This window comes from Cottoperca gobio, chromosome 12 (genome assembly GCF_900634415.1).
Source record: "Cottoperca gobio chromosome 12, fCotGob3.1, whole genome shotgun sequence".
Lineage (NCBI taxonomy): Eukaryota > Metazoa > Chordata > Actinopteri > Perciformes > Bovichtidae > Cottoperca > Cottoperca gobio.
The window spans coordinates 10,712,392-10,738,402 of NC_041366.1; the positions used below are offsets into that span (position 1 = coordinate 10,712,392).

The 26,011-nt window shown below is 40.1% G+C and overlaps 1 protein-coding gene across 1 annotated transcript; it reads left to right on the forward strand.

Moving 5' to 3' along the window:
- Positions 1-1,375: 1,375 nt before the first annotated feature.
- Positions 1,376-25,898, forward strand: atp2a2b (ATPase sarcoplasmic/endoplasmic reticulum Ca2+ transporting 2b). The gene is made up of 23 exons (XM_029444132.1): positions 1,376-2,046; positions 2,370-2,387; positions 2,534-2,616; positions 4,402-4,506; positions 6,870-7,008; positions 13,876-13,956; positions 14,784-14,869; positions 15,372-15,527; positions 15,685-15,826; positions 16,091-16,257; positions 19,623-19,711; positions 19,923-20,025; positions 20,165-20,296; positions 20,401-20,520; positions 20,833-21,051; positions 21,182-21,305; positions 21,486-21,697; positions 21,854-22,074; positions 22,179-22,381; positions 23,157-23,242; positions 23,352-23,485; positions 23,808-23,925; positions 24,108-25,898. The coding sequence occupies exons 1-23, from the start codon at positions 1,929-1,931 to the stop codon at positions 24,378-24,380; spliced, it is 3,129 nt and encodes a 1,042-aa protein (XP_029299992.1). The 5' UTR covers positions 1,376-1,928; the 3' UTR covers positions 24,381-25,898.
- Positions 25,899-26,011: the final 113 nt, after the last annotated feature.

Here is a 26,011-nt window from a genome sequence, read left to right on the forward strand (position 1 = left end):
AGAGAGTATGAGAGAGAGAGTAGAGATAGAATAGGGTATCTATAGAGAATGTAGAGATAGATAGAATAGAGAAGAGAAGAGTATAGGAGTAGGAGAGGGAGAGGGTAGAGAGGAGAGATAGAGTGGATAGAGAGAATATAGGATATAGGAGGTATAGAGATAGAAGTGAGAGAGAAGATAGAGAGATGAGAGATATATAGAGAGGTAGATATAGAGAGAGATATAGATATATATAGGATAGAGAGATAGAGTATAATATAGAGAATATAGATAGAGGAGTTAGAGAGATATATATATATAGAGATAATAGAGAGATAGATATAGATAGAAGATAGAGAGATAGAGGGATATAGAGAGATAATATGTAGATATAGATGTAAGACGAGATTAGATAGAGAGGATATAGAGAGAGAGATAGTATATATATATGGATATATAGATATAGATAGGTAGATATAGATAGAGATGATAGATGAGATATAGATAGATATATATATATATAGATAGTAAAGAATATAGATATATATATATGTAGTATATAGATAGATATATGTATAATATATATAAGAATGTATATAAGATAGATAAAATATATATATATATGTATATATAGGATAGTATATAGTAGATATAACATATAGAGTATATATATATATAGATAGTAGGATATATATAGATGTATCCTATATAGAGATGATTAGAATATAAGATATAATTTATATATAGAGAGATACATATATATAGATAGAGTAATACATAGAAATAGATATAATATATACATAGATATATAGAGAGATATAGAAAAGATATATATAATATATATATATAGATTATCTATATATACATACATATATACATATATCTATTATATTATATAATATAATATATATATATATATATATATATAGATATATATATAATATATATATATATATATACATATATATATATATATAATATATATATATATATATATATATATATATATAGATAATATATATATACATATATATATATATACATACATATATATATATACATACATATATATATATACATACCATATATATATATATATATATATATATATATATATATATATATACATATATATATATATATATACATATATATATATATATACATATATATACAAAGGATACATTACAAAGGATACAAGGGTCCACTACAAATTTGAAACTTTTTTTATTTGATTAATTCTTCAACCGGATAAACCTTATGAATTATTTTGAATTGAGTTTCTGTCCATTGGGGAAATAGGCTCTTTAATAAAAAGCACAGCCGTCGTGGACAGAAAAAGAGAGAGAGAGTGGGATTTCCGGTGTGTTCAACCAATGAGCTGATTCCACATGCGGACACTGAACACCGCATTCGACGCACGCGAGAACTGCAGCGGACAAACGCGATTGGTGCCGAGGAGGACTCTGGTGATTCCGCATAACACAGGCAAAGCGAGCTGAGCTGCAACATAGACACATGTTTAAGCCATCTATTTAGACATAATTATACCGGAATTCGCTTGTTTGAAAGAAGAGGACGATATTTAAATATCAAATTGAGACTGCGATGTTGATATGAATAATTCGTTCAACGTCTCGCAGAAAACATAGCGGAGTACTGCCGGCGAATTCAAGCGGATCCCAACAGTTAACATTGGCTAGCTTTAGCCTGTTAGCCATCCGTTAGCTCAGGAGCCGCTATTTCGTCCACTCTCGCACCTGCACGCGGAGCTGTCCAGTGTAATAGGTAATTAATCGGCAACAGGCAAAACCGGGGGTCCTGCTCTATTATTTTCAAGTATTTTTGTTTTAAGTCCCGTGGTGACACCAAAGGAGGAGAGAACCGTGACAGGTTGAGGCTGTGACCAGCAGAGCGAAATAAGCGGTGTCCTCGAGTGGCCGTTAACCATGGACAACACACACACAAAGACGGTTGAAGAAGTTTACAGCTTTTTTAACGTGAATGAAAGCACAGGTCTGAGTTTAGATCAAGTGAAGAAACAACGGGAACGATTTGGACCAAACGGTAAGGAGTTGGTTAACCCCAGTTTTTTCAAAAACATAATGTTAGCTATATTATCCCGGTGTCATGATGGCCCATAGCTTCCGATTTGTAACATGCGACATGCAGAACCAAACGGAAGGTTGTTGACGTCATGATCTGTTGAAATACCGGCACGCATAAATTGTATGACTCGCTTAGTAAAGAGCACATCGGCCTCCCTTTTTATACTATTTATCAGGGTAATTTTGCATCACTACTGCTACAGCAATGTATCAAGTACTGACATTAAAATAACTGTTTGTCCATCTCTCTTTTGCTTGCGGTCTGAATTGAATGACCTACAGAATTGCCTGCTGAGGAGGGTAAGTGGACCAATCTGTAATGTAATTATTGCAAAGAGTCTATATGTTTGGATCTCTCATTCCTATTTTTTTAATGAATGGGAAACATTGGTATGTTTTTTTTTTTTTTTCTTGTTTTCTTTTCTAATGAAACTCTTGTTTTCTAGGTAAATCCCTTTGGGAACTAGTGGTTGAACAGTTTGAAGATTTGCTCGTGAGGATCCTTCTACTTGCTGCCTGCATATCCTTTGTAAGTATAACACATGTTTTGTTAGCTGTACAGGTGGTTTGTGCAGCTGTCATATTAAAACAAATTAAATATCCCTTATTTGACTTGGGCATAGCTATGCCTTATTTAAAATGTTATCAAGATTAGAAGTAAGAAAAGTCTGTGAGCAGGTTGTGTCATTTGTTGTAAAGGGGTGCATTCATCAACACTCAGCTCAAGATAAAGTTGACTAAAGATATAGGGTATTTTGGGGCTAGAGTAGTGAACAAGTAATTCACGCTGAGATTTTAAATACAAGATCCTGCTTTGTTTTCTTGAAATTCAGTGTGTTTTTATTTCTCAGCACAGCTCTGTCATCCTACGAAGTGCATATACACCTTTTCTGATTCAGTACAGAACACAATTTAGCAAGAAAGGCGCCCAGAATCTGTCTGGAGACACAACCCAGAGTACCCTTTTTTTTTTTTTTTTTCATGATTTTTGTTTTATGGTATTATGCAGTATGTCGGCTATGCTTTTGCTCTTGAAGAAAATCACAAGTCATTGGCGTCTCTTGAGCCTGTTGTTTCAGAGATTATGTTTATGCATCAATAGTCAAAAAGGCTGTAGTTAAAAAGAAATGCTGACATGTTTTTAATCTGGGAACAGATGGCTATGACACTTTATTATGTGGCACTTTGTTGGAATTAGCAGCGTGCTTGGCTGTTAAAGAGTGAAAGTGACAGACACCTGAGAAGTCCATATGTCTCTCTTGTGATTGAATATCCTGGCATTAAAATGCCACTACACTCTAGCGATGACTGAAACTCCATTACATGTGTCAACATTACTTTGATGTCCAGTTTTCATGTTATCGTGAATACAATTCCTTAAATGAACAGACATAACTTGTGATGTGTGTGTTGTCACCAGTGAGTGAGTTTATGTGTGTTGGGTTCACTATCCTGTGGTCCAGTTTCTACTAGGATTGGCTGCTGGCCTACTGACTGAGAACATCAGTCACCAAGGCATGGTGATGACAGCCAGCTATGGTCACAAAGCTTATAAATCACCACCTGTTGTAGCAGCTCGCGCTCAATCACACAAGCACATGGCATGCAGACATATTTACATTTATTACAGCATTACAAAAAGTAGACTACAAAGTAATATATGACAAAATGTTAGGCTTAACATTCAGTCCCTCAGGATGTGCACCTTTTATTGATAGACATTTAGAATTGAATTTGACGTTTGATTGGCCATGCTTAAATAGGTTGGAGTAGAAAATAGCGGGGGCGGGGGGGTCATTGGCATTTCGTTCGACACACTTCACTCCTGGCACAGATTCTAAAAGAGGACAAAGTGGTTACTACACTCTCACTTTCTCTGCCATGACTTTCTAACACACTTGGCCCAGTTCCTACAATACTGGCAGAAGCTGGCTTGGTATTTACTATGACTTATTAAATTATGCTTAAAATCATTGTGCCAAATATGTTAAAGTCAAAGTGGGCTTCTGGCACAACTTCAACTACTAGGAAGGTATGTGGAAAAGACATTGGGAGGAAATCCCAAACTGGACATCATAATTACCATTGTTTTGGAAGTTTTGGAAGGCCTCATGTGTGAAATACTTTCACACTGGATTCCGAGCCACGCTACGGGGTTTTCCAGCTAGCTAGTATTTATTTCTGGTTGTTCTTTAGGGGTGCAGCTAATTGTATCCTGTCAGGACTTCAATCGTGTCTGTATCTCACACTTCGGTATTAATTGTCATTTGTAGTTTCATTGCTGTTAATTTATTTTTCTCTGTTTTGTGTGTAGGTGCTGGCATGGTTTGAAGAGGGAGAAGAAACCGTTACAGCCTTTGTGGAACCGTTTGTTATCCTGCTTATTCTCATAGCTAATGCCATCGTAGGAGTTTGGCAGGTAAGCATGTCACATTTACGTATGTAAAAAAAAAAAAAAACATCTTCTTGAGCCAAATGTTTATCTATTGTTATGAATATTCATAAATAGTGGTCTTGAAAGTAGTTACCATAGCTTTGATATGCCCATTTAAATCGATCAACTTGTTGCTTTGCTTAGAAAGTAACTTTGCTGAGGAAGGGCAGATGAGGTGTCACTTTTAATGCTGAAAAGATGAGGAGTGGTGGAGTTCTGAGACATGACTGTCCTGCCAATTGTTCCTCAACCTTATTATGTTATGATAATAGCTCAATAGCTTAGGCAAAAAAGCCAAAGACACAGCTCAAACGTAAAAGATTTGACTAAAAAACACGATATCTCAGAATAAAGAGTTTTTCTTCTACTTTGATGTCTCCAAATGTGTGTTGGGAATGTAAACGCCAAATAGGAGTCTTACTGAAGGACGAAAACCAGTGGCATAGAAAGAAATATGGAATTGAAAAGCCTATAATAAAATGTTAGTCAAAGATTTTAAATATAACATTTCCTTGGCCTGAACGGGAAATATTATATTACACACATCCCCTCAGTGTAAAAACACACTCGCGTCCTACACTTCTTCTTGTCTCGGTCACACTGGAAACGTGGCCTGCTCCACTTTCTCCTCACTTGATATATTCTGGTCCTCATTCATTAACCTATTCTTTCAGGGAAACTGTAGCGCTTACCCTTTGACTGAGCAGGGCAACCTTTACTTGAGAGTGAAACAATACAACAAATGCAATTGTTTTAATTGTGCTTGTGAGGAGGTATTTTTATGCCTCTGTTTATTATGTGCCTGCCAAGTTTTGGCTTTCCCCTAGGATTTATGTGGTCAGTTTCTATGAGAAGCAGTATTGATTTCTCAACATGCACCTTAATTATAGGCAGGAAGCAAAGGCCGCAACAGTTATAGATGGAGGCATTTACCTGGACACAAAAGCTAATTAATTATCCTTTTTTTCCACTTGCACCTTTTCAAACAAAGTCAGAATATGGCATATTTCCCTGAAGTCAGTTATGATAGATTCATACACCTAGTCCTTCCACCTGCTTGTGGATAATAGTGTTAGATTAATGCAACAACAGTTCAGGGCAGATTTAATTGACATGATTGATAATAAAGCATTAGGTAACGCATAAATCAAGCTAATTATTACAATTATTGAATGACATATCTTAGGAAGCCATTTATCAATCAAGGACCTTTATTACCTAGTATTGGGTAATACTTACTTCTAGACATTTTCAGTTGTTTGATGGATCCCAGATTTTTCACTAGATTCTTGCTTGATTCACATAAATATCAGCTAATTTACTACAATCTTTCGTGTCCCATACAGATTACAGAGAACAACTGCCATGATTGTTAGACACACTATGTTGAAGCAGATACCTGGCATGTTGGATGGAGCTCTGCTGGATTGTCTTGTATATTAAACACTCGTTGAAGGTCCGACTGAGGCTTTTGTAAATGGCGAGTTGTTGCAGTAAGAGGCTGGTTGTTTGACTTTGTTTATGTAAACGAAGCCTCTGTGAATGATGTGGAGGAGGCTGTTATCTGCTGCTGTTGTTAATGATATGGCTTTACCTGTTTTAGAAATGGAGTTTTCCTCAGTTGATGCTTTGTATGCTTTATTTCTTTTGTTGGCTTCTATTAACCTTGTCAACCCTCACCTTTAGTGGCAGCCATTTTAATGACTTTGTGTCCCTGTTGCTATTCCTTTCAAAAGTCCTTAATGTCCTGGTGTCGTGCACCCTGTCTTGCCGTGTCTTGTTGAGTGCTGCCTGCCAGCCCGACTGGGAGCTGCCACTAAAACTGTCTAGTCTTAGAGCAATCTGTCAGACACGGTAAAGTCAGCACTATTAGAAAAGTGCAAGTGAAGAATGATCATGAAGGAACTGAGCAGGCAATAAGAGAGCATTTGCGGGAAACTGATGTAAGAATGTCATTGTAGTCTTTAAATTGTCACTTTTACATATGTTTTGAGTTTAGAAAATCCTCATTGTTAGAGTAGCTCTAGGATGTATTGTTTCGCATTTGAAAAGAACACCGTGAGGCAGAGGCAGAAGCTTTCTTTCCAGTTTTCTCTCAGCCTTTTACAGCATGTCCCAGTGTTTACATAATTCTGCTCCGCTGTCTATCCTAGACCACTTGTCATGTGCGTGTGGTTTATTTCTTATGTGTCGCTTTGCCTATGTAAAGATCAGACACTTATCAGTCCATTTTGAATAATGAAAACTAAATTAAACTAAATGTTGTCGCTTTGTTTCGATCTTCTGTTTCATGCAGTTCCCGGTAATTACTTACTTAACTTTTTACTCCTCCTATTTCTACTGTTCAGGAGCGAAATGCAGAAAATGCCATTGAAGCCCTTAAGGAGTATGAGCCAGAGATGGGGAAGGTGTACCGCCAGGACAGAAAAAGTGTCCAGAGAATCAAGGCCAGGGACATTATGCCTGGGGACATCGTTGAGGTGGCAGGTAAGGTTAACAGTTTTAAGGTTTGTTTATTCTCAAAGCAGTTTCTCAAGCACGAGTGTGCATGCGCCAAAAAAGTGCGTTGAGTGTTGTGCACTACCCACATTTTTTTAGACTAGGCACTGGTGTTTTTAATCTAAAAAATAAAGAGGGGATGAATTGATGGCTATAATTCAACACACGGATGCTTTTTTGTTAGATATGTACAGAGAACATTGGTCATCAGTTCTGTGAACGGCATCACCAGTGTTATGACGTTCACTTCACGCAGTTTAAACACCCTCATCCTGTTCATCCCCCTAGACAATTTCTCAAATAATGATGGTACCAAGTTAGTAAAGCAGTTATGCAATACAAGAGCAGAAGCCCAATCCGTTCCACAACATTTTCTTTTCTTGGCCAACCTCAACTTGAATAGGGCCATGAATAGGGCGTTCTGTGTGTTTTCTTACTGGTCAGTCTTTTTCAGTGGGCCTCGCTCTGTCTTTTATCTTTCCTCGTGTCTATCTTTAGTTGTCTTTCTTTCATTCTGTCTCTATTTCCTGTTAATTATGTAAGTTCTCATTAAAGACTTATTTTCTTTGTGGTCTGTAGCGTAGCTGAAAATATTTCTTTACCGCTAAAAGAAAGGGTTTTTGATTTACTCTGTTGTTCCAATGCTTTTCAGAGTCACACTGTGTTACACTCTGTATATAATAATCTTGTTAATTCTCAAAATTACTTTTCTGGTTTTTAGAATTTAAGTGCAGGATTGATTTTTTAAATCTGGGATAAAATGATCTTGTACACAGTGACAGACCGTTACACGGAGGTACTTTCTCTTCTTTTTTCAATGAAGACTTGAGGCATCAGTTGGAGAGAGGGGAGAGAGAGAGAGAGGGAGGGAGAGAGAGAGGGAGGGAGAGAGAGAGACTTTTTTTCTGGCAAAAGAACGTCACAATTGAAAAGGTATCATTTTATTCGTAATTGAGCCCATATGATTTGATCACTTTGGATGGCAACCGCAGTGCACCCCCCTTTCCAACAAGGTTCTCATTGTCCATTGCCATGTTCGCCTGACCCTATTGATTACTGAAGTGATGACTGTACAGTAATGATATAGCAAAATGTGATGACTATAAGAATAATCTCATGCAATGGAAGAGGCCTACCTAACATGACAAAGCATTTATTGCCGCATGGTATATAACATTGCATCATTGTTGTACCGAGTGGTACTTCATAATGCCTTAGAGTCAACAGATGCAAGCTCTCTCAGCTTAAGTAAAAACAAATGTAAAGCGCTAATCATTTATGTAGGGAATATTTTTAGTTTTTTATAAAAGATTCATAAGGTACCTTATTATATATATGACCTTAATCAGTTGAAATGTTTTTTTTCTTTTTTGCATTCAACATAGTTTTGTTTATTTTCTTACTAAATGACTCCAATAATAAAGCCACAGTAAGACTAATTGGAATCAGAATGAATTAAATTAGATTATCCAGATCAGTACCTAACCCTACTGTCATGTACTGACACCAGCTTCCGATGATGCTCAGATTTGAATGCTGGAGCTTTACAGTCTCTGTGATCATGTGGCCACTATAGCCTCCTCATCTTGTTCCTATCTGACAGGTGAAGATCTCAGCATTGACTGCTGTACTTGACATTATCTTATGTTTATAATCCAAGTAGAACCACTGTTTGTGTTCCTGCAACTGTTCTCCTATATTCATAGGCGTATAGATCATTCAACCTGCCAACTTTAATGTTTCAGGGGGACAGAAGCTGAATCAAACAAGCCGGTGTGCAGGCTTCATACACACGGCTACGGCTATGTGATTTACTGTCGGCGGCAGCAGCAAGCTGTTCACATAAATATTGTCCTAAATCCGATACATAGGCCTCTGAGGTCACATGCGTAATGGGGATGGAGTTGATTAACATGCTTGAGTTGCACAGTATCTGCAGAAACTACCATAGTTTACTTAGACAAAGAGCTCTTAGTGCATGTGTTTGCGTTAGCAGCGGTGGGGAAACAGACTAGTAGACCATCGAGTTTGGGACGTCATGATGTATGAGTGTAATGCCAGACTGCAAAGTGTCTTGTCAGACCAGGCATATGGTTTATATCCTTCAAGTACTAGATCTCAAGCTGATCTAGAGCTGCAAAGATTTTGCTGTCACAATCTCTGATGCTCCGTCAGAGCATTTCCTGTTAAGTGGTTAGTTGAACTCTGAATGTGTTAACTACTATGGTTATATTTCATTTCTAAAATGCTTTTTTCAGTTCTTTTTTTGGTTACACAGCGAGGAATATGCCCACTCTTCCTTTCCCAGTCACACATGTACTCCTTTCTCCCCCAGGAGAGTGATTCAGATCTAAAGAACTGCTGTCTCGACTATCCAGAGGACATCCGCAGTCTTGTCTTACAGCCTAGCAAAGATATTCTTCTGAAACATATTTTTCCTACAATGTTTGTTTACTTGTCACAGTTCAGTGTTTGGCTGTGTTGCGCAAACAGTTTGTTTCACTGTAGTATGAATTGGGTTTCATTGACCACAGTTTGCTTTTGTCTGTCTTTCTGGGCACAGCATCAACTGACACACCTGACCCCTTATGCATCAGTGACATAGTTCTGAGCTGCCAGCTTAATTACATTACATTAAAGTTCATTTAGCTGACGCTTTTGTCCAAAGCGACTTACAAAAAGTAATCTGAAAGGATGTAGCAAGCGGTCACCTAGCGCAGTCTACTAGTCAGAGAAGAAATACCTAGTTTCAGATGAGATGCCCATTTCACATTGTAGTTGTGTATTACAGCAATAGCTAAGATTGTTGGTGATAAAGATTTAATGTTAAGTGAGCACAGGCCCCATGAGCTTTTTTACTACAATACACTATCAGTCAAAAACGACGTTTCATGTAGCTTCTCATAGTGGAAGTGGGTTACTTGCTGAATTAAGGGCAGCCTTGTTAACATAAATACACTTTTATTGGCAGCATTGAGCGCATTGCCGCTGGGCACCAGCACTCTATTTGATACAAACATTTTCTTAAAGTGGATTGTCAAAAGGGGTTGTTTTACGTAACTGGCCATGCAAGACCATGTTTTGTTTTGTCTACCGGTTTTTATTACTGCCAGTGCTCTACTTAGGCAACAGTGACCATTCTTTGCTTTTTTGCTTTTGTTTTGCCGTGCAATTCCTTATTGGACAAGAGGTTCTTAGTCTGTTGCCGAAGTGATGGCCTTGACCGTTGTTGCAACAACATCCTGTGCAAAAGAAGTAAAAGTGTGCCCTCTCCTTCCCACTTTCTTTCTCTTACCTTGATTCATTCTTTCTGGCTGTATGTAACGGATGTGTATATGTGAGACTGATCACCTCCGTTGTCCTGGCTTGTGGTAATATCTTAACTACAGTCTGAGGGCAGTGTTCACCATTAATGTTGTCCTGCACTGTGGGGGGGAGAAGACGACGAGACAGGATGTAATGTTTAGAAAGGTTACAGATCCAATTTGATAAATAATTTGTGCTCCAGATGGCCACATGGCCAGATTTCCTCGCTTGTGTTTAAGAGGGTAGCATAGTCTGTCTATTGTCATCACCCAAGCTTTTTGTCTCTGGCCGTCCTCTGCTAACTGCCTTTTCCACTTGTCCATGAACTTTGCTTTTTCCTTTGCTTCATTATCCGAACACACAGAAATGATATGGAATGCCCACAGTATCATGCGTTTGTGTATGTTAAGGTTTGATCTCAATGCTTCAATTCACAAGAGGATTTGAAGAGTCCTTAAGGGCTGGATGACCTCATGAAAGGTCCAAGAAGGCTGCAGATTACGTGCTAGCACATCAGGGAGCCCCAGTCACAGAGAGAATAAATATACAACTCCCTTAAGGCATATAAAGTTTCACTGGACCCCACATGATGAATAGTTGGGTACTGTGTTATCTGCACTCTAACTCAAATCCATAAGATGTTGTTGTATTGGTATGGTTGTCTTCTGGAACATTTTCTTACATTCATCGCAAGAGTCGAGGCTTTTACCATCAGGGGTTTCGAGCATGGTTAGCATACGGGAGGAAAGGTGGGGGATAAAGACGAGAGGATTGGATGTTATCACACAAAGTGTATGCAGACTGACATTTGTCCCTCACTCTAGGGAACAGATGATAAACAGATAAAATCATTTGTTCACATGGGAGAAAGAGAGGTCTCTATCCCGGAGGCTTTCCACTCTCCCAGAAAACTGGAGCAAAAAAAAAAAACATAAGATGAAAGGAAAGATTACTCTTAACTTGAGACAGCTGCACGTTTTGGGGGCAATGCAGCACAATTCTGTATTAAATTATAAAAAACTATTCATTGTAGGAACATTAAAAAACAGTCAGTTATTTTGGAGGCATTTATAACCGTAGCTTATGTCATCTAAGTATTATTGACCAATGCTTGGTTTAGTCTTTGAAATGTAATAGGTTCATTATTCCCAGGAGAAATGTTTGTTATGACGATGAAGACAATATTGTATACATTAAGATTATCAACATGCTTTTGTTTGTTATTGATAAGGGTTTCATTTAAAAGTCCTTGATAATTCCTAGGTTTAACAATGTCTTCTTGCTGCCAAACTATTCTCAATGCCTGTGAAAGTGGATTATTCTACTTCCTGTGACCTTATTCCCAGCAGCATACAGTGAGTGGTAAATAGGGTCACGACTATTACTTTGACGTAGGAGGTTTTCTAATTAGTGACTTTGTGTAGGAACCTTCCCACAGGACGTTGAGGCTTCAATATTTCCAGTGACTGCAGTTCCTTGTCTCCTTTGTGTCCTCCCTCATGCTACACTACCTCTGTTGGGGAGGGGGGGTTTTTATCTAGTTTGAAGGTAAGCAGGTGAAGTGGCTTAACAGCTTCGAGTCAAGTGGTGGACCAAATTTGGTAGTTCGGCCGGTACAGTCCAGGAGCATTACGAACGCCGCATTACCGCATGTTGCAGTGCATTTACAGTAATAGCGTTGATTATTGGTATAGTGTAAACAAGATGTGAAACCGTACAGTGATGTTTGTTTTACTGGATACTTAATGCTTTCCTCACTTCAGTCTCTGTATGAGCTGCTTAAATCTGTCCCAAATTCAAGAGAATGGTGGGAATGAATGAACAGTTTGTAAGAAAGCAAACGTAACCCTGTTTCTATTTAAACTCAAATGACGTGTAGAGGGTTCTCCTTGCTTAAAACAGAAGTTTTTATCATTTCCCCTCCCCCAAATCCACCAGCACATGTTTGCAACTGATCAAAATAGTTTTCCCATTTTTGGACGTGTGTTTTGCAGGACTCATCTAATCCCCCTTCCCATTCTCTCCTCCTCCCCCCCCCCCCCCCCTTCTCTTCCTTTCTACTGAGAAGGGCACGGCAGAGGCCCAAGGGTTGGTTTACATGTCTGTCACCACTCTCTACTGTCCAGAGGGGTCTCTTAAGAGCCTCTGGGCCATTTCTTTTTATATTGCTTTTACCTTTTCACCCTTTCAAGCTGCGTGATGTCTTACTGTAAGCTGAAAGTAATATTTCACCTCGGTGCAGCAGTGGCATTTTCCACCATGCTTTTTGAATTTCATTAAAATGTCAGCCATCTATTTTGGGTGCTATAGGGACCCTTGCGCTACAGTCACAACAAATCGGACGGTGCGTCAAAAACCCACGTCTTCCCAGTCATGTGAGTGATGGGAGTGCAGTCAGGCTGCAGTGTCCAGTTCTGTGTGTCCAGCGAGTTGGTGATGGAGTGCAGTAAAGTTCCCTGCCTCTACATGGGACAGGAGCCGAAAAACTTGGGTACAAAAAAAGTAATGGGGAAAAACGACCCCAAAGTTTGTAACAGCTGACAACATGGATGCTTGTTGCAGCAACTCTGTGGGGAATTTGATGGTGTATTTCTTGCAACAAGCTCCAGCACAAGGCACAGTCCCTCAGTCTTTTCTTGTCTAGCTGCTGTGAAAATGAGACCGTAACCCTCTGATGGAACACAATAATTGTGAAATATAAAGTCTACTTGCGCTACATTGGGGTGATAAAGTTCAGAGCAAGATGTCACACAAACGGGTCATTTTGTGACACTCTCACACCGCCGCACAACCCTGCAGCTAATTGGTGGACTGCCTGATTTAGTGTGACCACAGCCTGAATTGTCCTATAGTCTTAATGTAGTAATAATACAGCGTTATATGGGAACATGATAGTCCTAAGACTTTAATGAACTTTACAAACTCATTTTTAAAAACCTCTTCTCAGGCTATTTTTTTTTTTCAAAGCTAATAAACGTTGGTGGCTTTAACGGTACTTATCTGCAGAGGAAACACTTGTTTGGTTTGGTGTTTATTTACATTTTACATTGGTTTTTACTGGGGATCGCTAAAGCCATGTGTTAGTGGAAAGAATGAGCAGCAATCTATTTGCGTCCTGTTCATGAGATGTGTAGAACATTAATAATGTTGAATGCATGACTTGCCCTCAGCAACTCTCTCCAACAAAGAACTTGAGTTTGATTATTGTATCACTCCCGAGGAGCTTGAGTTGGGATAACGCAGCAGTTGATTTTAGACTTTAATGTCTGTGTGTGGGGATTTGTTTGTCTATTGCTCTTATCTTAAAGTATTTTCTCTTTTCATAAGCAAATGCTGTAATTTCCGAGGTGTTTTATTATTTTTTACATGTTAGACATTTACATGACTGGCTGCATACAGTGTTTGATCAAATCTGAACAGCACCCGTCTGCTTTTATGGCGTGTATTGTATAAAGTACCCATCCGCCTGTTGGCATGTCATTTACAAATGCTTTTAATTTGTGAAGAGGTACTTAAGTGTCTCTTGTGCTTTGTTGTTTCTGTCCACAGTTGGTGATAAAGTGCCTGCAGACATCAGGCTTTCTTCTATCAAGTCAACAACCCTGAGGGTAGACCAATCAATTCTTACAGGTAATAACATTCCCTAATTGTTTTTCCTTTTTTTGTGTGAGCTTCAATCTGTTTATGTATGCGTCTCTCTGCTGTTACCCACTAAACATGGTGATACAATTTGTATGTTTCCTCTATTGCTGACAAACTTATAGAGATGCATTACTTGTACATCATGTCTTGGCCTGCCTCTGCAACCGACTCCTCTTTTGATCAACCCAGACAAAAACAAGAATAGGCAATTTCCTCTTCCTTTTGACGCACATGCCATCATTACACCCTGTCGTCATGGCTGCTCAGTCGATAACAAAACAAAAAGAAGCGAGGCTGTTGTGGTTGAGAGGAAAAATAAGATGGATAATTGGACAGCGGCGTAGACGGAAAAGATTAAAAGGGGATAATATAGAGGGATTGATGATGCACGAGAGAAGAGGTTTATGTGAATAAAGTCCTTAAGTTGGTTGTCTTCCTCTGCTTCCTTAATTGGTAGCAAATTCCATGGGATATTTTAGTGTTTCAGCTATTTTTCTCCCCTCTTCCCTTCCCCATTCATGGCCATACGGCTTGTCCAATGCTTCATGCCTTACTCTACTAGAACAGTGCAGACCTTGCACCATTGATTACACGCACAGACGCACACAGTGCAAGCATACATCACATATGGGGTTTAAAAGGCATTGGCATTGCAGTATTTGATCGTTTGTCAGGCCTGCTCAGTCAGCTGCAAATCCTTTTCCACACATATCTGCCCAATGTGTCAACCAAGCATCACAACTACTACTTTTCTCTCCCGTGCAGAAACTTCCTCACTGCTTCCCTCTCACATGCTTTGTTTCCGCTCCCTGCAGGAGAGTCTGTGTCTGTGATCAAACACACTGACCCTGTGCCAGACCCACGTGCCGTCAACCAGGACAAGAAGAACATGCTCTTTTCTGTGAGTGACTCACACGACCATTTTACTCTGTTTAGTATTGTTTTATATTCCTTTTTGAATCCACCTATAAATGGTTACAATGTTCTGCTGTCATCCTGCCTACTCATCCTCATTATAGTCGTCCCCCCCCCACCACCCCTCTTCATATTTATTGTTCTATATGAGAGTTCTATCACCTTTTAGAAAAAGCAAACGTATAAATGGATAATTCAATATTTTTCTGTCTCGTACATGCGAGAACATACAAATGCAGTCCATGTCTGAACAGCTGAACTGTCCGTTCATACAAAAGAAATCACATGCTCTTTCATGACGGCTACCACTGTTTCTAAAATGTGTGGAGAAGCACAGGGTATCGACTTGCTGCATGTTGACACTCGCTGCTTGTTAAACCTCCTCTCGGTGTCTTTGTGACACGTCTCAGAATAGTTGTTGAACTAGTTTCACCCCTGTGTAACATGTTTTGCTTTCTGCCGCCTGCTTTTCACTTCTTCCCCCACAGGGCACCAACATCGCTGCTGGTAAGGCTGTCGGTGTGGTGGTGGCCACAGGTGGCAGCACAGAGATTGGCAAAATCAGAGATGAGATGGCAGCAACAGAGCAGGAGCGCACACCACTACAGAAGAAGCTGGATGAGTTTGGACAGCAGCTATCCAAGGTCATTTATTAAGTTTTAGTTTTTTTGCATTTCTGTACTTTAAAATGTTAATGGAACAACCTCAGCTATTTCTGTATAATGGTATCATTTTACTTATGCTTTAATTGTTTTCTAATAATCTGATCTTTAAATGTAAACTAATGCTGTATAATTGTAGGTTATTACACTGATCTGCATCGCTGTGTGGCTCATCAATATCGGACATTTCAATGATCCGGTCCACGGAGGCTCCTGGATCCGAGGAGCCGTCTACTACTTCAAGATTGCTGTCGCTCTGGCTGTTGCGGCTATCCCTGAGGGTAAGCTGGAGGGACGCACACATGCAGCCCCTTGCCCTTGACAGGCTTGAATGTTCTGAAAAGTTCCAATGCTGTGCCATTATTCAGTTTGTCGAGAAATCCTACTTAAAAGGCTGTTTTTCATACAGGGACAAATAATAGAATTGTCCTCACTTGAGTAAATGAATTAGTTTGACTGGATGTCTCTATTTATTTCTGTAACTGCCCACTTCCTCTCCCGTATGTCTTAATCCTCTTTTCCTGTGTGTTGCTATTTGTCTCCAGGTCTGCCTGCTGTCATCACTACTTGCCTGGCTTTAGGAACACGCCGCATGGCCAAGAAGAATGCCATTGTCCGCAGTTTGCCGTCTGTGGAGACCCTTGGCTGTACATCTGTCATCTGCTCTGACAAGACTGGCACGTTGACCACCAATCAGATGTCCGTGTGCAGGGTAAGAGAAGAGTCAACAGTGGCAGAGACAGAGAGAAGAAACCTATCAGCATTGTCTTTTCATAGACGGTTGCAGTGAATTGTACCTGGCTGTTTGGAGTTTCAAAAGGTTATGTTTATCTTATTTAATGGCATAAATCTTAGGACTTCTATACATTTGATTTAACTGTGAATCAGAAATCCTATATTTATGCCATTATTCCCCATATTTCTCTCACAGGCTTTTTGTTGCTATGAAAGTGGTCATTTATAGTCGGCTCATTAACTCCCACCGTGAACTCAGTTCACTTACATTATTGACATTGTTAGCGTATCTAACATTTACACTAGATTCATAGTAACCAGTGTAACTATGTACTTCAGAATGTCAACAGGTGAGAGGGCCCTACTAGGCTACTCACTAGTTCACATTATGTAAGCATAGCAAAAAGTCTTGTATCATTTAAGAAATGATCAATTATTAGACCACTGTAATTCAGCAGCAATGGTCATAATAATTCCGTAAAAGTATAATGAAGGAGCACTCGGTGACAGGGACATGCTCAATGTGTCTCACTGGATGACTTGATTTGAAGTTAATTGCGCATCGGGCAAGTGAGTGAAACTTTTCACTCGGTTCTTTTTGTTGCTTATAAAAGGATTGCATTAGGGAAAATATTTAGGAGCACCCAATCATTACACAAAAGAAGCAGTGTGCCCTTTGGAGTTGAAGCTGCCAGTAATTTAAATGAGGTCATCCGTCTCTTTTAAAGCTTTGTCTCCCTGGACCCATTTCTTAACATTTTCTGAGCTAATTTAAGGATTAATTTTAGATTCATTCTCATGAAACGACAATTGGTATTGAAGTTGTTCAGTGAATCTGAGTTTGGCATAGACATCTGCACGATGTGTCACTGATGGCAGAGTGTGGCTGTCTACATCTTTCCCAGGGCAACCGTACGGTGACGAGGTCTGCCATGCATAGAAACTGTTCGAAAAATGGGAGAAAAGTCCAAAAATAAGTAGAATTTTTAAAACGGTTGCCTTACATGGGAAGGTCAAGGGCTGGCTTCATCTTGAACTTTTCAAGTGTAAACATTTTCCTGAGAAATAAAGCAACCCTGACGGCCTTTTACTGACGGGAGGGATTTATTGTGCACTGAGCACTGCTGACGTTGGGTGGTTAATAACGGTTAATGAAGGATTTGCTTGTACACCGGCAGAGATTCAAAATGACATGCTGTGTATATGTCTATTCTCCCATCCCCTATGAGCATGAATAATTTCAGGCTACATGAGCTTTTATCTGTTTACTGTCTATTTCAGTCTTACAAAATGCGACAATTTCCTCTCTAGTGTTTCTTACCAGCTTCTTTTTTGACATTTCTTCCTGCTGCTCTGTCCCTCCATCTTTTTCAGTGCTGTTCCTCAGCCCTTTATCTCATTGGTCTTCTATTTCCCTCCTCCTTTCCTCATTCCACTCTCCTCCCCCTTCTTGTTCAGGCAGCATGCTGATGAGAATGCAGTAGTTAGTCACTTGCAGCAGAACCAGCAGTAGAGTTGCATAACTGACCTTGTGTTGAAAGATTTTCTCTCTCCTTTGTCTATTTCCTCTTCCCTCGCTCGTCCTGTACTCTTTTCTTTAAAGATTCAATGTGTAAGATATGCCAGAATTTAAACTTAAATGATGAAAATCATTAACTAACATTATCAGCGGAGTGTAAAGAGGTAACCGTGTTGACGTTATGTCAAAGACGTCTGTGTACTGTGTTGCAGAGATAGCTACTGTAAATGAGCAGTCTGACTAGCTGCGCTACATCTTGTCTGTAATACCACTTGTTCCTCTAGAGGCGATAGTGAGTCGATGTAGCGGTAGTCTGCTCTCAGCACAGAGGGAGACGAAATACAGTTGTGTGACCATGAATGTATTGTGCCTGACCTGCCGGCGGGCTGCTCTCCTGGCTGCGCCGCCACCGAGAAGACGAGACGAATATGCGTGTCGTTCTAGATTCTTCCACTTTGGATTTAGTCCAATAAACAAACAACGTAACGTTACACAGACTACAGCCCCCGGTTAGCATTAGTGCTCAGTAAACCGATGGATCAGTGCCACGTGAAGATTATAAGACTGCAGTGTTTTTTGACCGGCTCAGCAGTTTGGTCAAATTTTTGTATTCTTTCCCACTGACTGCATTACACAGGAGTAAATGCAATACACAATATAAAGAATACATTGGAATACAGTAAATATGCCAAACTACTAAAATATGAGGGTTAGTGATCGTATAGACCCAGTTTAGAGGTGAAACACTGACTCCTGTTTCTCTGGAGCAGGTGGCTCAGAACTACACATTGAACCTTTTTAAGTCAATATTATGTTTGGCAATTTTGAGACGCCCCGATTTAGAAACCAAAGGATGCTATTTCTGGCTATTTGATAGTCAGTGACGGAGAAGCTTGTGCTTGACGCATGACGCACTTTACCACACGGCAGTACTACAATCTGGTGCCCTGAGGGAATGTTTCTCCTCAATTCAATTCTTTACTTGCACTTATATTTTGTGTAGGACTGCCATGGTTGTTTTGTAGTCGTGCCTGAAGGGAGTGCAGCCATAATGCCAGCTCATAATTTAATTCAGATATTTCTATTGTCCTGCCCGGCTGGATTTTAGACAAATTACTGCTTTCTTTGTTTGAATGTGTCGCCTGACTCTAAAACCTATATGGTCTGTTTATTTACCTCTTTCTCTTCTTTTCTGCTATTTGTGCTTCGTTGCTGATATCAAAATGTCCCTGTGTTTGAAAAAAAAAAGGGGATGGGGAACAAAAATATTAATATTTTAGGGCTATTTCCTCGTGGGTTATACAATTCTTTCCTTGCCCTTTCTTTTAAAAAACTTTGAATGAATTTGATGAAGATCCTCAATAAACCAGATGCTATAACCAGTCTCCTAACGCAAAGGTTTGGAGACTCAAGGTCAAACTATTTCCGCCTTAGAGTGATTGACTTTTATACACTGTATTACTGCAGAGTGACTGCACACACATAATTCCTGTGTCTGCTTGCTGTAAGATGACATTAAGATGACTCGTCCTACCAGAGCACTCGGCGTCTGCTTTGGCTCATTTTTTCATGATTATACTCTGCTCTGTGTTCGAGCAGCTCATCATATGAAAGTTCATTTCCTGCGGCTGCAAGTCTGCTGCCACCTGCTGGATGCAGTGTCCATCAGAATTTAGTTTTCTGTCCAAGTTGATGCAGCACTTAAAATGTGGCACAAACATATTGTTGCAACCCTCATTTTGGGCATTTATCCACAGGCTCAACGGATGTTTTGTGTGAGAATTGAAGTAATAAATGTGTTTCTACAATGTTTGTGTTTCTAGATGTTTATCGTTGATCAAGCAGAGGGTGATGGCTGTTCATTAAAGGAATTCACCGTTACTGGCTCCACCTATGCCCCGAAGGGGGAAGTGTAAGTATTCAGTCTCATACGCCTGTGTGCTGTAAGATGAAAAGTAATGTATGTATAACAAAATGAATCCCACTACTTGAAAGGTGTATATATTTATGAGCTAAGTGAGCTTTGTTTCTGAGGAATGCTTTGATTACAAATACAAACCCCTTCCCCACTTTGTGGCTCACAATCGGCTCACTGCTTTCCTCCTGTCTACAACTGTGTTTAGGTTCCATGATGGCAAACCAGTCAAATGTTCCCAGTATGATGCCTTGGTGGAGCTGGCTTCCATCTGTGCTCTCTGTAATGATTCCTCATTGGACTATAATGAGGTTGGTAGTGACTCCTTTTGCATGTTAACAAGCACATAATCTTTTAAGTGCCACCACGGCTCTGTTCACGTGTGTTGTGTGACATTTTCTGATGAAGGTTAACCATATTGTTGTTCCTTTTCTCCGTGTGTGTGTCCAGGCCAAAGGTGTGTATGAGAAGGTGGGTGAGGCCACAGAGACGGCTCTCACATGCCTGGTGGAGAAGATGAACGTGTTTGACACAGACGTTAAAGGCCTGTCCAAGATTGAGAGAGCCAACGCGTGTAACTCTGTATGTTAACCCTCTGTTCTTCAAAAAATTATTTCTTTATTTATTCGAATAAAAACAAACCAAATGCAGAAAGACTAACGACGTGTGTTTTATCAACTCTTTAGGTGATCAAACAGCTGATGAAGAAAGAGTTTACGTTGGAATTTTCCAGAGACAGGAAGTCCATGTCTGTGTACTGTACTGCTAATAAGGCCCGTTCCTCTGTCGGCAAGATGTTTGTAAAGGTAAGAAATGCACAAATTGAGATTTGCTGTAGGAATCTAAATGAAATGCAAAACATGACATTACGGTTGTCGTAGATACTGTTTTCTGGAAGCCTTTCCATGCTATTAAAAATAAATGCTCGTCATTAATTTGATGGCACTATAATGATGTTAAAGTGAGTCTTTATCATTAAAGGGGTAATGGCCATTTTTAACATTTGTTCCATTGAAAATGTTACAAATAAAAATGTTTTGCTTATTGAAAGTTTCTCTTAGATTCTGTTTGTTTCTTTTCCTTTGTATCCACATCCTCCTGTCCCTGCCTGCCCATAGGGTGCCCCTGAGGGAGTGATTGACAGGTGCACACACATCCGTGTAGGCAGTAACAAGGTGCCCTTGACCCCTGGCATCAAGGAAAAAGTATTGTCTGTGATCAGGGAATATGGAACTGGCAGGGACACCCTGCGCTGTCTGGCTCTCGCCACCCGAGACCACCGCATGGTCAAAGAAGAGCTGAAGTTGGAGGACTGCACCCGCTTCGTTGAATATGAGGTGAGAGACGGGACGGCTCGATATGGTTCTGTTTCCTGTTCAGGTATGACATTGTTGGCTGCAGGTCAGCATCTAAGTGAGAATAAGCAAAATAACTGAATGTTGCATCTATCTTTCTTTTATCGTCCAGACTGATCTGACATTTGTTGGATGTGTGGGCATGCTGGATCCACCCAGGGCAGAGGTGGCAGCCTCTATTAGACTCTGCCGCCTGGCAGGCATCCGAGTAATAATGATCACTGGAGACAACAAGGGTACGTAGAGAAAGTCACATCTGCTGTGAAAGAAAATTAGTTTTTTTACAATGTTTTATTCAAGAGAACCACTACACACACACACACACACACACACACACACACACAGGGAAAACATGTAGTTCTACATGCTCACATGCAACCCAGGAAGAAGTAAACATGCTCTCATTTGTACCTTAGGGACGGCTGTGGCAATCTGCAGGCGTATTGGTATTTTTGGAGAGGACGATGATGTTTCCAGCATGGCGTTCACCGGCCGAGAGTTCGATGACCTGTCGCCCACCGCACAAAGAGATGCTGTTGTCAAGACCCGCTGCTATGCCCGTGTTGAGCCTTCACACAAATCCAAGATTATTGAGTACCTACAGTCCTACGATGAGATTACAGCTATGGTAAGCCTATTCACCTTAGTATATTTAATGTTTTTTAAACGTGCAACCTTTCCTCCAAAACAAAATGATCTTGTAATGAGATGAGATCAAGTGGAATGTTTATAATACACTGTAAAATAGTTTTTCATAATTTCCTTGTTTTCACTTCCCCTTCAGACTGGTGATGGAGTAAACGACGCTCCTGCTCTAAAGAAGGCTGAAATTGGTATCTCCATGGGCTCAGGCACAGCTGTGGCTAAGTCCGCCTCTGAGATGGTGCTGGCCGATGACAACTTTTCCACCATTGTAGCTGCAGTCGAGGAAGGCAGAGCCATTTATAACAACATGAAACAGTTCATCAGATACCTCATCTCTTCCAATGTGGGCGAAGTTGTCTGGTAAGGATGACTGGTTTATACAAAGACACTCCATTCCCTGTACAACCTGAAATACACATACATATCATCATAACATCACACAATCATGCTTCTTTTGTGTGCAGCATTTTCCTGACTGCGGCTCTCGGGTTCCCTGAAGCCCTCATTCCTGTCCAGCTGCTCTGGGTCAACCTGGTGACCGATGGTTTGCCCGCCACTGCTTTAGGCTTCAACCCACCAGACTTGGACATCATGAGCAAGCCACCACGTAACGCCCGCGAGCCCCTGATCTCTGGATGGCTCTTCTTCAGATACCTAGCCATTGGATGTAAGTGGTTACTGTATGTGTAGCGTTAATGTCAGCAATTTTTATTTTTTTATTTCAGCCTTAGTCCTGTGTCAGGATGTCCTTGTTAGTTTTTTATCATATTTAGTCAATGTTCTAATTAAGTCTGGGCTTTTTTTTGTTGACTTTTTAGTCATCAGACTATGTTGAACATCCTTCATTCTCCTAAGCCCTTTTTGTCATTGTTAACTTTAGCTTAAGTAAGTTACTCCCAATCCTCCTGACTGTGCTCATTGTGTGCTACCAGTGTAGTCCTGATATGGCACGCACAGCACAGGACACCAAACTACTACATTGGGGGGAAAAAAAACATCATTTATTTAATATCCATCATCAACGACGATAACAAATTATTCTTGTAAAGTTTTTTTAAATTCATCTGCATCTCCTTGTTGACGAACATACAGTATATAGTCATAGGTTTTATTACTACACTGGTGTAGTGTTTCCGTTCTTTGCCATGCCTCCTCAACAGCAAAGAATTTGGTGAGAAAAGTCACTAAATATTACCTGGTAGTAATTATTATTTGTGCTGGAAAACTTTGAGAAGCGTCAGCAAGCAATCCTACACTAAGTCAGCTGGTTGTATGTCCATCTAATCAATGCAAAAGCAACAAGCACAATGTGACAGTAGGGTTTCTGAAGGTAGTCACTAAAAACACTCATCTAATTACAGTTTGCCCTCTTCTTGGATTTATGTAACTAGGCATCTCTATCGTGTGTGTGTGTGTGACGTGTTTTTGGTTTGCATCACCAGGTTATGTGGGTGCTGGTACTGTTGGTGCTGCTGCCTGGTGGTTTGTTGCTGCCGAGGACGGTCCAAGGATCACCTTTTACCAGCTGGTACGAATTACATCCAAACACTATTATCATGCTAATGATGCACACTTTAACACGCCACTTTACTTTAATCTGCTGTTAGCTTTAATCTATGTTTTCTTTCTTCTTGTAGAGTCACTTCCTGCAGTGCGGTCCAGATAATCTTGAATTCACAGATCTGGACTGTAAGGTGTTTGAGTCCCCTTACCCTATGACCATGGCCCTGTCTGTGCTGGTCACCATTGAGATGTGCAATGCTCTAAACAGGTTAGTTTCAGCAAGGAATCCTCCCAGCCTTCATTGCCAATAAATTAGCAGGACCAACATGTTCAGAATGATTGTTTTGGTCGTCAACAAATATTGCTCTGTGACTCTAACTCCAGATATTTCCATTTTAATTCACGGCTGGCCTAATTGTTGTTTTACTATTATTTCTCAATGTCTGTGCTTCAACATCCTGGTCTTTATCTCCATTTCCACTTCAACACACAAGCCCTGTGTACACATACAATGCATTATTTGTACTGGCTCTGAAGTCAGCGAGGTGAGTTTTTAACAAACATGTCCATTTGTCTTTGTTGTTGCTCAGCGTGTCAGAGAACCAGTCCCTGGTGAGGATGCCTCCCTGGGAGAACGTGTGGCTGCTGGGAGCCATCTGCCTCTCCATGTCACTTCACTTCCTCATCCTCCATGTGGAGCCTCTTCCAGTGAGAAGTTTTTCTTTTATTTTGACGCAAACTCTAAAATGAGTAACAAAAGTGGTGTCATGATATAATGGTTATTATTACAAATATAAAGCTAACACGGTGATCCAGTCTACTGTCTCTCACAATTGGAACGTGTAGACTGAACCACAGTTTCCACTTTTGTCTCGTGTGCGTCTTTTCAGATGATCTTCCAGATCACCCCTCTGAATCTGACACAATGGCTGGTGGTGCTCAAGATCTCCCTGCCTGTCATTTTACTTGACGAGATACTCAAGTTTGCTGCCAGGAACTACCTGGAGGCCGGTAAAGAACTGGAGAAGCCTGCCAGCTCCAAAGGCTGCTGCCTGTCTGCATGCATGGAGGGCATCTCCTGGCCCTTCGTGGTCGTTTCTCTCCCCTTGGTCCTCTGGATCTACAGCACCGACACTAACATGGCCGACATGTTCTGGTCTTGACTGACTTGAGCACAACCTCGACTTTTCCATTTTCCTCCCCGCCCCCCACCGCCATCACCTCCCTGTGTCCGCTCCCTCTCCCCTCTCTGCCTTCCTACGTGTGCATAGCTTGCGTGTGAGCGTGTTTGTAGAGTTAGCGTGTGTACTAGTGCGTGCCTACCGTGTGTGTGTGTGTGTGTGTGTGTGTGTGTGTGTGTGTGTGTACGAGAAGGACCAACTTTCATACATGAAACGTAACGGATAACATAAAATGTAAACATTGAGACGTCACCTTGTTTGAGTTGGGATAGGATTTTTGAATGGGTGAGGCTTTAAATGAGCGTGTAAGAAGATCAGCACTCCCGTAGCTGTGGACTTTGTTGCTTGTCTGTAAGAAAATATACTGTTGCCAGTTATTTTATTTTTTATTTTCAATATTGCCTTTAAGGTTCATATTTTAAATGGTTTTGGGAATATCAGTTGTCTTACGTCACTACAGGAACAACAGCTAATTGTTTTGTTTAGCTTCCCTCTTCATGCATAGAAAGTTAAGATAACTACAATCCATTGATCTGTACAGAGATTGAATTTTATGCAACTTTTTTTTTTTTTATGGCTTTGTCAATTGTTTGACCAGTGTGGCTTAGACAAACCGCCTTCATTTATTTTCTCATGTTTACCATTGTGTCTTCAGTATAAACTCCGAACTCTTTCAGAGAGGACAAGCGCCGCGTGGCAGACGAGGACGGGGAAAGGTTTGGGAGTGAACGTTTGAATGCTCCGCTTTAACAAAAGAAAAAAAATAATAATTTAAAAACAAAAGCCGCATGTCCTGTGACCAAGCATGAACTGTATGTGGTTCCTCATTTCTAATTTTATTGTGTATGTCGCACCCCCCCCCCCCCCCCCCCCCCCCCCATGTTAGAGTATAAAATTAACCTGGATGTTTTTTTTATTATAATGATTTGAAAATAAGCCAGTTTTTCTGCACTGGGCAGAGCACAGCTACCTCAATATGATAAAAAGATTTTTGTTTTTGTTGCTCATCTCCTAGATGCTTTTCCTAAATGGTCCTGCTAAAGCGTAAAATCTGAGGTGTGCCCCTATTTGCTTGTGCAGAAAACAAAAGAACAAAATTTTCCTTCCCTTCTCACATTTTTAAGGATACATTTTGTTAGCATTGACTTTTGACTTTCATTAACTTTATTTGTGTTGTGCTGTGGAGACAGAACTGAGTGGGGATGATGTATGTTAATTACCATCTCCATGGCGTTTGATTCAAAGGTTTAAATCCTAAGAAAAGAAAATACTAATGCAGAAAGTACTCCAAATGAACTTGGATTGCAAATAAGAACCCAAAATGTTGTTTTTTACTTCGAGGAAAAATACACTCATAAACCCTTTGAATCAAAGTGTTTTCTGTCTTTATTTAATAATATTGAGGTTATGGTTATCAACCTTATTCATATCCAGTGTTTTTCTGTTGTGTGTGTGTGTGTGTTTGCTTATAATACTTGAATACAAATGATTTCAGACATATGAATGCTTCAGTGTCCTTGGCACAACATAACGGGCAGGAGACATTCACAACACAGAAGCAGATCTTGTGTATATTTGACTCTTACAGGCTTTAATATTTAGAGGTCTTAGTT